The sequence below is a fragment of the Chenopodium quinoa genome, unplaced genomic scaffold (assembly GCF_001683475.1).
Source record: "Chenopodium quinoa cultivar QQ74 unplaced genomic scaffold, ASM168347v1, whole genome shotgun sequence".
Taxonomy (NCBI): Eukaryota; Viridiplantae; Streptophyta; class Magnoliopsida; order Caryophyllales; family Amaranthaceae; genus Chenopodium; species Chenopodium quinoa.
The window spans coordinates 1240746-1255283 of record NW_018744041.1 but is presented as its reverse complement, the minus strand read 5'-3'; the positions used below and the strand labels follow the sequence as shown (position 1 = coordinate 1255283).

At 34.4% G+C, this 14538-nt stretch overlaps 1 protein-coding gene across 1 annotated transcript; it reads left to right on the top strand.

Moving 5' to 3' along the window:
* Nucleotides 1–4238: 4238 nt before the first annotated feature.
* LOC110690443 (alpha-amylase 3, chloroplastic-like) lies at nt 4239–14538 on the top strand. Its single transcript, XM_021867275.1, has 13 exons — nt 4239–4912; nt 5224–5354; nt 5663–5717; nt 5806–5922; nt 6012–6132; nt 7109–7464; nt 7956–8638; nt 8844–9033; nt 9814–9920; nt 10112–10361; nt 12507–12629; nt 13483–13650; nt 13980–14538. The coding sequence occupies exons 1-13, from the start codon at nt 4646–4648 to the stop codon at nt 14136–14138; spliced, it is 2727 nt and encodes a 908-aa protein (XP_021722967.1). The 5' UTR covers nt 4239–4645; the 3' UTR covers nt 14139–14538.

Sequence of the window (14538 nt, the reverse complement as noted above, 5' to 3'; positions counted from 1 at the left end):
ATGTGGTGATGATGTGTAGTTGTGGCTGAATTTTGAATTACAGAAATAAATTAAATTGGAAATTGAAAACCCTAATGCAATCTTGACCGTCTGATAAAGTGGGTGTACCATTGTTGTGATACATCTAGCTGTCTATTCTCTGTGATCATATTCATGGTTGTATTGTGGGCCTTATGCCCTTATTGCCCTTATTTATGGCAAAAAAAAATTATAAAAAAGAAAAAATGTATGCAAGTATGCAACTCTACAAGCCTACAACCACACACATTACACATTTTTGTAATGCATAACTAAGGGTATGTTATCATACGTTGAAATTCAGTTCAGATCAGCTCCTAATTTCCTTCTCTTATAAAATATTTAGTTCAGTTCAGTTTAGTTCAGTTCAGCTCAGTCAAGTTCAGTTCAGTTTAGTTCAGTTCAGCTCAGTCAAGTTCAGTTCAGTCAATGAGAACAAGCCCTTTAAATGAATATTTTATAAGAGAAGGAAATTAGGAGCTGAACTGAACTAAACTGAGCTGAACTGAACTGAACTGAATTTCAACGTATGAGAACGGGACCTAAGAGCCTGTCCTGATTGACTGGACTGAACGAATTGGAACTGAACTAATTGGAGCTGAACTGAACTGGATATTTTATGAGAGAAGGAAATTAAGAACTGAACTAAACTTATTGGAACTGAACTGAACTGAAAATAATCTGAAAAGAACAAGCCCTACCTCCATATTTTATTACAGACTACTTTCACCTAAAACTCCACGTATAGAGAAATGGAGCAAGCATTTAAAAGCGGAGGGTGTATTGATTTGCTTCTAACTTTTTAAGTACTAAAAGGTAGGAGTAAAATGGTAATATACTAAGAAGTGCTTTTTTAATTAGCTTTAATTCAAATATTTTAAGGTTATGTTTGGAAACATGATATTCATTTCAAATGTTGGAATTGAATTTCAGAATTTAAAATCTCGATATTCAATTTCAGTATTGGGTGTTTGGGAAATATCATAATTAGTCGAGCAAATTAAATTTTAGCCATTTTTAATAGGGTACACTCTAATGGTCGAGTAAGAAATTCGAATCTCACTCCAATGGGCGAGAGAATTTGTGTATGATTCAATGGTGAAGAACCCCTGGGAGAGAGAAAAAATTGAGGAAATGATGAAACTCTTGTACGACATATGAGAGAAAGAGAGTTGGGCTTTTTTGATGAATATTTTTAGAAATTAAAATGATAGATTTAGGATTGAAATTTCAATATATCAAAATGGCAAATTTTAAGATGCACTATGGTGCACCTATTTCTAGGTCCACCACGCCTATACTTTTGAACAATCAGTAAAAAAATCTGAACAATTGCAAAATTTGAACATGTAGTAAAAACATCTGAACATCGCAAATTTTGAACATTTAGTTAAAAAATCTGAACAATTGCAATGCATCATGCCTATACTTTTGAACATTTAGTAAAAGAAATCTGAACAATCAAGAATTTTGAACATTTAGTTAAAAAATCTGAACATCACAATTTTGAACATTTAGTAAAAAAATCTGAACAATTGCAATGCACCACGCCTAAAATTTTGAACTTTTAGTAAAAAAATATGAACAATAATTTTTTTTGAATATTTAGTAAAAAAATCTGAACAATCGCAAATTTTGAATTATTACGAGTCAGACAAATTTTGAACTGACTCGTAATAATTCAATAGTTTTGTAATATAAACTGAACATTTAATGTATACAAAATGAACATTTCTTGATAAAATATGAACATAAAAATTACATGTTTATGTTCAATTTTTATGACGTGTTCATATTCTTTTTGTAAAATGTTCATTTTTTTGTAAAATGTTCAATTTTTTTTACTAAATGTTCAAAAGTATAGTTGTGGTGCACCTAATACTAATTGTATCAAAATACACTCATGTCTTTTTAATCTTGGATTTGGGCCAATTCCAATTCCCAAATTCTATGCATATACAAACTACATAATTGGGCCAAATTCAGAATTTCAAATGAAATCACTATTTATCAAACATTTATAGACTCATAGTCTTATATACAATAGCTAGTACAATCAACAAGTCAAAATTAGCTAATATGATCAATTTCAACTTTTAGAATTTAGTTTTTTTTCACCAAACATGACCTATAAATAAAGTACTTTATTTTCTTTTAAATTTTTTTTACATAATAATAGAGCACTTTATTCATTCCATTCTTTACGATAAAACAAATACAGTTTAATTATTGGACATTTACATAGGAACAATGGACATGCCATATTTAGGTCTTTGCATAAATCTAATAAACTTGAAAAAAAAAACTACTAATGAATTGAACAAAAAAATAGAATCTAGATTAAGTTTTCTATATCTTGTAAAGTAAAATTTGATGATAACCCTTTTATTTATTTATTTTTTTGTTAACTGAGCCTGAAAGATAATAACCTTAGTAGCTATGTAAAAAGTTTTATTTTTTATATGGCTATATCTCTTTCACTCTCATTGTTATATATTCACCTTGGATTTAGGATTTATTCTATAACTAATGCTAGACTAACTTTTACTTCAACTTGTATGCGTCCATGAAACTTTTGTACCACTGTGTTACATGTACATGAGAGTACCTTAATTGTTTAACAAATCTCAAAACTAGTTTAAACCCTGAATAATGAACAAGTTCTCTATAATTTAATACTAGTTTTGTCCCCGTGCAATGCACGGATTTATGAAGTATGATATAATAATACAATGGTCAATTGAAATAGAGTTAATTGAAATTAAATAATTTATGTAACACTTTTTTTATTTTTAAATTTGAATTTTATAATGTCTATCCTTTAAAACTTTTTTAATAGAATTTTTTTTCTTTTTTATTTTATTTTGTTTTTTTATTTTTTAAAAAATAGCATTTTGGAGGGAAAATTTTTCACAAAATTATGCCAAGTGTCCCATTTGGTGATTACTTTAGTATATAGTATAGATAAGATGAAAATTCAATTTTTAAATTTAGTTTTCTTATTTTAAGTGTATAAGGCAGTACTTTGGTGCTATTACTGTTATATATTATTCAATATTTTTTTAATTAGGTTTGTTGAGGTGGGGTTGGGCGGGTGGCATGGATTAGGGATGTCTATAAATTATGATAGTATGATGAGGTAGACAAATTTGGGGTGTAGAATGATGGTAGTATATCAATGAGAAATAGCAAGTTGATCTTATTTATCAACAAAAGAAACATATCAAGGAATATTTCGGACAATCTATTTACTAAAAGGGTAAGGATAAGTTTATTGGGAACTAAAGTAGAGTCTTAGAGTCAGAAGATGAGTCTCACTCCAGACTCAGACTCATGTGTTAATGTCATAAAAGACACATGTGAGACTTGGAGTGAGTTTGGAAGATCAAAACTTATTTCTAAACTTTGCATGGGGAACAAAATGCAAAAACTTTTAATCCCGGGTCAATCAATACTTGTCACCTCACCTAACAATTCTTTTTTTTTTTTTTTTACAAAAAAAATCATTTAAGATATTTTTTATAAAAACATAAATATATTTTTGAGAGGATAAGTGAGTCTTGGAATAATGTGTAAATTTGAAAAACTCTTGTATGAATCTGAATAATAAAAAACATTTAAAAGTAAGTGAAAAGGTGATGTGGAAGAGTCTGGAGTATGGGAATAAACTTGCTCTAAGAATGTACTTTTGACATGGTTGATATTTTCTCAAGGTTAACACCGTTTCCTCCATTGAAATACTCCTACCTCCACCTCCTTCCTCATTCGCTTGATCTCCACCATTTCCAATACAATCTTCAATAATAATAAGCTCAATGGCAGCTTCAATGGAGGGCTGGTCAACTCCTGGGGTTGACCATGCCCTTAATTTTACCCTTCATTCATAGGGTTTTTGTTTATTTTGATGGAAAAGTTGTCGATCATTGGTGGAAGTTAAAGATGAGGAAGATGGTGTCGGTGGAAAGTGGGCACGATGAAGATGATGGCGTCGGTAATATGGTGGGTGGAGACCGGGTAAGCTTAAATGGAGGAGGCTTCACGATACACCGTCAAGCCAACAAACAGAGTTAACTAGCTGTGCAATTTAGTTAATTAAGCTTCTATCCTCATCACTTTTTATGGTAAGAGTTCGAATACAAACAACACATATCTAATCTGTCTCATACACTATTGCGTTTATTCACTTACATAGTTATATGCCACAAGATATAAATCAAAAACATTAATAGGGGCTCCCTATATATTACGAGTAATTCGGTTTACTTCGATTCAATTCAAAAGAAATGGGCCCATATTTACCCCAAGTCCCTCCCTAACATCATAAATGGCTCTACAAGATCTTCTCTCTTCCAATAAAATAAGTTTCACCTCAAAAAAATTCATGTACTTTTTATGTCGACCAGATAAAAAAAATCTAAAATTAGTGTACCATGAGAGAGAAAGCGTGTGATTGCGAAAAAGTTAAAGAGATGAAGGTCCCATTGAAAAAGATCTATGAACCAAATTGGAAATTATGGGCAACATTTTTAAAAGGCATAATTCAACTGAAAAATCCAGGAGATAGCCAATCCAATCCATTCTTCTCTCTTTTTTAACCTCCTGATCACCTGGAAAACCTGTATTTAATATGCCTACTGTTGCAATTGAACCGCTTCTTCATCATTCTATCAGACAACCATGTCCCAGAATTAATCCAATTAATCCTCGGAAATTGCTACCCTTTTCACTCAATTTCAGTTCGAGGGCAGCTAGAATTTGTGGGAGTTATTCTAGCTATGGACGTTCAAAACCCCTTTTTGTTACTGCTTGTTCTGCGACCAGTACTCTTCCTGTTTCCTCACAACCTACTGAAATTGTTTACAGTGAGACATTTGAGCTGCCATTGGTACAAAAGGTCTGAAATTTGATTACCCAATTCTTATTTTTATGTTTGATGAAATGGGTTTTTGTTGTTTGCTGGAAATGTCTATTATTTTTGCCTAAATTGGTGTGATCATAATTTTGCTTATGGGTATCTTATATTTTGGTTTTTGTGAAATGAATTACTCTTGTTCGATGATTTTTTCTTTTAAATTTTTTCATGCATTTTGTTGAGTTGAGGTTGATGATATTGTTGAATTATATATATGTTTTAAAAAGTTGGGTTGTTTAGTTTTTGGTAAAATGTTTATTAGTAAAGATTTTGATTGATTTGGAATTGTAAAGGTGGAGGGCAAGATATGCATTAGCCTGGATCAAGGGAAGGATGGAGATAGTTGGATATTGAAAGTTGGGTGCACTCTTCCAGGGAAATGGGTTCTGCACTGGGGTGTGAATTATGTGGGTGACGTCGGAAGGTAATTTCTTTCCATCTATTGTTTGTGTTTGACATGTTTGAATGTTAAGGGTTTCTTAGTACGAGTTTGGTTATTATGATCTTTGTTTATACTTGTATTTGGTTAATTTGGATTTTCTTTGAGAATTGCAATGTGTGCTATTTAGACTCTTTATTTGAACCCGTAATAATTTGTCTGACCCTCTGATTCATGAATTGAGCTGGTCTTGTAGTTGATGTCTTGATTCACACCCATACTCTTTTTCTTGTTTCCTATTTATTTGGTAGGTTGATTTATTCATTTGTTTTATTATTTAAATGGATGTTCAGGGAGTGGGATCAACCTCCAAATGAAATGAGGCCTCCAGGTTCTGTTGCTGTTAAGGTATTCATGATTTTAGTTTTAGAGCTCGTAATATCTTGGAGCTACTGTTTTGTGTGTATATAGTTTAAGGCTATTTGTAAAATTTCAGGACTATGCTATAGAGACACCATTGACACAATCATCCTCCTCTGAGGGCTGTCTTCATGAAGTGACCATTGATTTCAATTGCCATAGTAAAATTGCGGCTATCAATTTTGTGTTGAAGGTCATTCTTTCAACTTTTAGAGCTTGTGTATTTATACCCTTATGCTTTGGCTGTATCTTAGTTTGCCTTCATGTTCACCATTTAAACAGGATGAAGAAACTGGATCATGGTATCAGCATAAAGGGATGGATTTTGTGGTCCCTCTTGTTGATTATCTCTGTGATGATGAGAATGTTGTTGGAATGAAGAAGGAATTTGATTCATGGCCAGGTGGAATATATCATGATGCCAATTTTTTCACTGAGGTTTATTGTTTGGCTTTGAACAGTCTGTTGTCTGTTGACTCTATTCATTCCATGACTAATACATGAACGATATCAATATTACCTTTAACTCTTTAAGAAATACAATATTTATTACACTTCTCTATGATGTTGTTGCTTACTGGTTCTCACTTACAGCATATAATTGTCAGATACTCCCACTGTCCCACTAAGATGCCCCAATTTCCTTTTATGGTTTTCCTATTGTGTCCCATACTCTTTTTGGAGTAGAGAGATAGACGTAAAAGCTTGGAAAAGGACAAAGTAAGAATCCCACATGCCAAACTTCAACGAAATTTTAAAAAAGTGAATTCCCCCCTATGGGGCACTCAGTTAGATTTATATTCTATCAGTGGGATCACATTGCTTTTCTTGGTTTAGAATTTTTTGAGTTACTAAAAATCTAAAATAACTTCTTCCATTGGGTATTTGGGTATTATATGAAGCATGCTCTTCACAGTTATCTTTGTACTTACTGAAGTTATTGTATTGTGCACTTTATGATTTGTATGTCGACAATTCTATATTATATAGTTAAAAAGATGGTCAATTTAGTTTGTAAATTTTTAATACTGCAGAACCTTCTTCTATACCAGATTAAGCAACTGATAGCATTAAATAGCCAGTACATAATCTGGGTTTGGAAAGTTCTAATGAGTGAAATTTAGATTGTTGCTTTTCTTTGAATTTTCTGTTATTTTCACACTGCAATGTCTGTTGGGATTATAATGGCTGTTCATTTGGTATTGGCATGACTAATTTGGCCTCCTAAGTTGATTTTCTGAATGAGTGGCTTTAATATAGATAAACAGTTCTTGTAAAACAAAATTTTAAGAACATGATTGCTCTCTTTATGCTTTAAAAACAGATGTATAATGGAGAGGGCTCTTATGAACAATTTCCTGTGATCTTGCTTGATGTAGGAACTTTTGGACAGTTGTCTAATATGCTTCTTGAAAGCGATGGACCTCTGTGTAATGTTGAAGGCATTGATGAAGCGTCTCCTGAGCTTGCTTTAGCCAATCGAATACTTGAAGGGTTTTATGAAGAGCAGCCTATAGTAAAAGAAGTTCCTGTTAGCAATTCACTGTTTGTCTCTGCGAGAAAATGCTCAGAAACGGATAAGAATATCGTCTTTTTGGAAACTGATTTGTCAGGGGATGTTGTAGTTCATTGGGGAGCATGCAGAGACAATCCCATGAAATGGGAAGTACCAGAAGCACCACATCCACCAAATACCGAAGTATTTAAGGACAAGGCGTTGCGCACAAAACTGCAGGTATGAAAAGAAGTACAGAAGGGTATATCTGGTTAAATTTAATATAGTGCTATATCGCCTATATGTATACATACTGTTGATTAGTCTTCTGGTCCATACCTCAGTGTCCTTTTCATTCCATCTAAAATATAGGTAATGTTACATTGCCAATAATTATAATCTGCATTTATATTCTTTGTTTCCTATCTCCTCTCTGCTGGTTAATTTCAAAATAATTTTCTGCCCCTACTACCTTACAAATTTACCATTAGCGCGTAATTTTCTATGCTCTTGTTGTTACTAACTGTCCACTTTATTGGCTTGCGATCACAAGGGTGCTAAATATATAGATATCTGAAGCTAAGCTGTCTATGGTATAGGACCGAGTTAGTAAATCATACGGTTTTTTTTTTAATTACATCAGGACAATGTTTGTTTTGATCCATTCTTTATGATACCATTTCTTTTTTAATGAATTGTCTAATCTCCAGCCTCATTCTTGTCTTTTGCAGACTAAAGGAGACGGATTTGGAGCTAATGGACTTTTTACTCTAGATAAAGAAATTACCGGATTTCCTTTTGTCCTGAAGGTGAATGATCAAGTGTGGTTAAACAATAGAGGAAATGATTTTTTTATCCCTCTTTCCAGGGCCCAAAGTGTGGGTGGTCCATCTGATGAAATAGATAAGAAGGTATCTTCAGAGTCATTCTCTGGATCTGTGACAAAGGATGAAGACCCACCAATAGAAAATCAAGAAATTCTTCAAACTACTTTTACAGATGGAATCATCAAAGAGATACGGAAACTAGGTACTGACATCACTTCTGACACGAAATGGAAAAGAAAAAGTAAAGAAGCACAGGAAACTATTCTGCAAGAGATCGAGAAGTTGGCTGCAGAAGCATATAGTATCTACAGAAGCTCTACTACAACCTTTCCTGTAGAAGCTGATTTAGAAACTGAAGAGTTAGAAATTCCAACTGAAATTTGCTCTGGGACAGGGAGTGGTTTTGAAATTCTATGCCAGGGGTTCAATTGGGAGTCCCATAAATCTGGAAGATGGTACATGGAGCTCCTCGAAAAAGCTTCTGAATTGTCATCACTTGGGTTTACTGTAATTTGGTTGCCACCTCCCACTGAATCTGTATCACCTGAAGGTTATATGCCAAAAGACCTTTACAACTTAAATTCGAGGTTAGCTTTGTCACCTATTAGTATTTTGGCTATAAGTGAAATATTTTTCAGCTCTCTAGCTTATTATTTTTCTATATTAGAAAGCATGCATTTTACTCTCCAGTAAAGATGGAAACTTAGTTCATTAATGTGCTTTTGACATGCAAAGTTTAGACGAGTTCATGACTACATTTCTTTTTCTGGCTGTCACTACTTTGGGAAATAGATATGGTACAATTGATGAGCTGAAGACTGTTATCAAGGCATTTCATAAAGTTGGTATTAAAGTTCTTGGAGATGCTGTTATAAATCATCGTTGTGCACACTTCAAAAACCAAAATGGTATTTGGAATATTTTTGGAGGCCGCCTTAATTGGGATGATCGCGCAGTTGTTGCTGATGATCCTCATTTCCAGGTTTCTACAATTTTTATTTATTTTTTGTATTAAAGTGCATTATCCATATACATATTCTTTCTCCTTTACATCCAGTCATTGGTTGGACTTTCCAAAGTAAGATAATGTGGCAGAACTTTTACCTAATTGCAAGATTAATTGAGTAACCATTGTAATTAGAATTTACCTGCTGTGTTTCCTAACTGATGGAAATAATTATAAATACCTCAAGGTTGACTTAAACATTTGATGGGAAACTTAAGAAACATAGTGACAAAGTAATAAATGGTTTTATAAAAGGGATTTCTATAAGGTTTTGGACTTTTGATTGCAACTAGCTTGCCCCTTCTAAGCAGTTTCTTGTTTATTAGTCGAGATTTGCGCCCCGTGAACCCATATATATACCCGTTGCTAATAAACATTCAATTATGTATCAATATTCTATCTGACAGCTATGTGTACTGGCATCAATTAAGGATGCAACTTTTATGGTTTTTTGACACTTTGGTGGTACCTATTAAGTTTGCGTAGTGGATTTCTCTAGTATCCAAAATACTATGTGCATTTTATGTTTGCATTTCAAACTTGAATTTGTGTAATAAATTGCATAGTGTACTCCAGACTCCCAGAGACTTGCAACATGACAATTATGTCATACTATCAATAGATTTCTCGATCTAAATCCCCTTTTTATTTTTTATTTTTATTTTTTTTATTATTATTATTCTTATTGTTATTGGTTACCATGATTTGAGCACAGATATGTTCCTATATGACTAAGATTTTGGTTGTGCTATCCAGGGTAGAGGCAATAAGAGCAGTGGAGATAACTTTCATGCTGCACCGAACATTGATCATTCACAAGATTTTGTAAGAAATGATCTTAAAGAATGGCTACGCTGGCTGAGGTTAGTCATTCACTTGCTCGGTGTTAATTTATTATCAAATTGTTCTATATCTGGGGTTTATACTGAAGCTACAAGACTAATTTAGCAAATAATAGATATTTAATATTAGTGGTTTTCTAGGAATATCATTTATGATCTGCATGCTTTGTGCTATGAAATTACTCTTATTTTTCTGGTAACATAAAATGCAGGAAAGATATCGGCTATGATGGCTGGAGGCTTGATTTTGTGCGTGGATTTTGGGGTGGTTATGTTAAGGACTACATCGATTCTAGTGAGCCCTACTTTGCTGTTGGGGAGTACTGGGATTCACTTAGCTATACGTATGGAGAGATGGATTACGATCAAGATGCTCATAGGCAGAGAATTATTGACTGGGTTAATGCTACTGGTGGAACTGCGGGTGCTTTTGATGTCACCACAAAAGGGATTCTCCATTCTGTATGTATCTACTACCTCCGTTACATATTAGTTGCAACTTTTGTCAAAACGGGGTGCTACACATTAGTTGCAACTTTCTATTTTTTTCCTATTTTAGTAAGTTTTTTTAACAAAAAAATACAAAAATACCCTTACTAAAAAAACTTATAAACATAACTAACTATCTAAATCAGATTTCATTAAATTCCTAATCTAACTTATTAACATAATATTTTCACCTAATTTAACTCATCTAACACATAAATTAAAAAAACAATTCAATTCCAAAAATCATTCAACTCAATCAACTCCCAAGAATTATCTGAACACGACCTTCACAACCTCGTCGCTGCCGCATCTAACCACCATTGTTACCGTTGCCGCCGCATCCACCACCACCGTCAACGCCGTCGTTGCTCATCACCATATTCAAAGTCGCCGCCTACTCCTTCAGTGTTCCTTTCTCACTCCTTTTCTCTCTCTCTCTTTTTTTAATAGTGTAGATCTGATGGTTTGAGGGGTAATTGGGCTAGTTTAGGGTTGTTTATGGATGGTTTAGTGTGATTCAAGGTGAGGAAGGGTAGTTTTGGGTTGGTTTAGGGTAAGTGTGGGTTATCTTGCGGCTGATTGAGGGTGGTGGTTTTGGGGTGGTTTATGGCGAGTGTTGGTTGCTTTAGGGAGGTTCGGCTGTGAGAAGTTGGTGTCGGTGTGGTTAGAGTTGAGAGGGGGTGGTTTCGAGTCGTTTGGGTTGAGAGGGGGTAATTTTGGGGTTGTTCGCGCTGCGGGGGGTGGTTTTAGGGTTGTGAGATGGGTGGTCGGCCTGATATGGGTGGTTTCAGGCTGAGAGGTGATGATTTTGGGGTTGCTCGGGGTAATAGGTGGTGGTCTTAGCGTTGTTCGGAATGCGTGTGGGTGGTTTCTGAGTGGTTCGGCCTGAGAACAGGTGGTTTCAGGCTGTGAAATGGGTGGTCTAAAGGTGGCTGATGTTGAATGTTGGTGTGGTGTGGTTGTTGTTGTTGGTGGTGGTCATCTTTTTAATTACCTCCACTTTCTCTCTCCTATCCTTAATTTACTATACTTTAATTCATTAATCAACCATTATGAAATTTTGTCTTAGAATCCGTGTCAAGCTCAAAGTTGCAACTAACTTGAAACGGAGGTAGTATTCAAGTTCTAGAAAAGTAGAAGATAACATTTAATATATCTTATCAGTCTCATAGAGGGTTATGCTACATTGCTATCCTGTTATCTCATTTTTATTTCTAATTCTATAAAACTTTGGATTGCTATGCCTGCCAAGCTTCAGATAAACAAAGTATGTCTTTGGTTTATATTCTGCCACATATATTATTTTCCCTTGGCAATCAGCACTTGAATTCATTAATGTATCTGATGTATAGATGATTTGTTCACATGTATGGCATTTAGGATGGAGGGTATTAGGGCGAATAAGTGATGGGAAGAGTTTAGAAAATCTTAGGTTGCATTTTGGGTAATTATTTAGGACTGCAATTTATTTCTTTAGTATTAGGGGGAGATGCATATTCTACCTTCCCTTGGGCAACACTGTAACAATCATCCCCTTTGGACATGCATGACAAGGTGGTTATGCAAGAAGATGGAAACATATTTTAAAAGAATCTTATTAGATCTCCTTTTTTGGCTAGCCTTTTTGACAAGTCAAGTTGATCAGTCGCCACATCTGCCTACTACATATTTACCCAGTGTTTAAGGTACATTGCTTTAGTTCATCCTGTGCCTTTCTCCCCTGCCAAAGTCAGCAATAAGAAATCATAGTCAAGTGTTTTTAACACTGTTAGACCTATGAGTGAGGAAATATTATCTTCTCGGTGAATTACTCTAATAACTTTATTAATCATTCTCTCATACTTTGCCTCTCCCCTCTTCAAGGTAAGCAAAAACTAGAACCATGCCTTGTTCAAATTGTGAACTTAATGATGTAAAATAGAGTGATATGACAGAGGGAGAGGTGAGTTTCTCAGGAGCCAACATGCATGCCATGTTCAGTATCTCTTGTTATTGTTGGCTTCTAGCATGTTGTGATATTCTTAATTGACTTGCATAGCTTCTTTTCCAGTTCAATCATCATACTTAAGTACAAGAAGATTTTAAATTGTACTCATTAACTGATGTCACTTGCCTCAGGTCCTGGAGAGATGTGAATATTGGCGTCTGTCAGATCCAAAAGGAAAACCGCCTGGGGTTGTTGGCTGGTGGCCTTCTCGTGCTGTCACCTTCATTGAAAATCACGATACTGGTTCTACCCAGGTGCATGCTTCTTTTTCTCTGTTTTTGTCATGTCCATGATCGAGACTCAAGATTGCAAAATTGATTTTCAAGACTGTTTCCTTGTTCAATGTTCTCAAATTTGTGGTCTATTCCTTAAATTGGTGGATAATGCTTTGTTTCCAATTGTGCTCCAGTCTCTTACATCCCCTATATGTTGGCATTTTTTTCTGCATTTATTTTCATTTTTGCTAAATTCAGGATTTTATTCATTTTACGCTTATCTTGTTAATTACTTTGGATTTTTTTTTTTAAATAATCTTTCTTGAAATGTTTGCTAGGGAAGAAAAGATAGGTATTGACGTATTTTATCCTTTGGAACATGCATGCTTTTTCACTTTTTTGGAAGACTTATGGTCGTTATGGATACATGCATGGTAATAAGCAAAATTACCTTAAATGATGGCCTACCTTCGAAAATGATTGATTATGAAAGTTTCGTAGGTAAATTTATCAGAAGATTTCATTGATTTTTCCAAGGTAGCTTCGATTTTTAGAAATGATGCTAATATGTAATGATTTTGCACTTTCTCAATCCAATGGATGTTATGAAGGTTAGTCATTTGTTTTTGGATATTGATTATGTAAGATATCCAAAAGTGGCACATTTATTCCCTGACTTCCCAGGTTCATACCTGATGAATTCTTTTTCTCATTCTGTGTGGTCTATTTCTTACCATTTCTCAACAATAAGGATATCAGAAATGGCCATATCATTTTAGCTATGAAAGTCTCTACTTTATAACATTGCTCCTCCATTTATGTTTGAAAACACGTTATTTTTGTTAGCTAAATTGCAGTTTCTCACTGTCTTTACTTGTATGCTTCTGCGAAGGGTCATTGGAGATTTCCTGGTGGCAAGGAAATGCAAGGTTATGCTTACATCCTGACTCACCCTGGAACACCAGCAGTTTTCTATGACCACATCTTCTCAGACTACAAATCTGAAATATCTGCACTTATCTCTGTCCGAAATAGAAACAAAATCAGCTGCAGGAGCCTTGTAAGTATCTTTTAAGAATCTTAATTATGTGAGATTCTCCGTAAGTTTGGTCATGTTTTTATAATTTATTCAAGTCACAAAAAGATTTTTTTTTAGCTATCTACCATGTCACTGATAAGTTTCATATGGTACTGTAGTTATAGACCTCTAAACTTGACCTTATTATATATGTGGCCTCTGATAAGTGAGAACAATGCTCATTTAAATTGATTTAGTCTGCACTAGTGCTCCCTGTTTCCAATTACAGTGCTATATAGACTTCCAGGACATGGAGAACAAAAGCAGATAGGGATATATACAACTGAAAATTACCTGCTGGATTTTTTCAGGTTAAGATAACCAAAGCAGATAGGGATGTATACGCAGCAGTTATAGATGATAAAGTGGCCATGAAAATTGGACCTGGTCATTACGAGCCACCAAGTGGGCCCCAGCAATGGTCTGTGGCTGTTGAGGGCAGAGATTACAAGGTTTGGGAATCAAAGTGAGAAATCCCTGAATTTTTTAGAATCAAAGTGAGGAGCATATCAGGATGGAATTTCTCAGTGTAGATCATGTAGTAAAGTAACCCTCACAAATACACAGGGTCGGTCTTTAATTGTACAGGAAAACCAGGAAGGATGATTTGCATTGGCAGAAATTGGCTCTGCTCTGTAGTGTATCTGGCATATTCTTGCAATCTACTGATGATTGAGTATGAACTTGATGTTGCCTTTCAGCGTGTAAGTGTGGTAGTATATATGGTCTGTATCTACATTCTTTAATAAGCAGAGGATGCAAGTTATCCTTGTACTGGCAAAAACTGTAATACCCATTTTTCTACATTACAGCAGGATAATCATGTTTATTCACTCTGATTCTGAATAAATGTATCAGTTATTCTGTCTA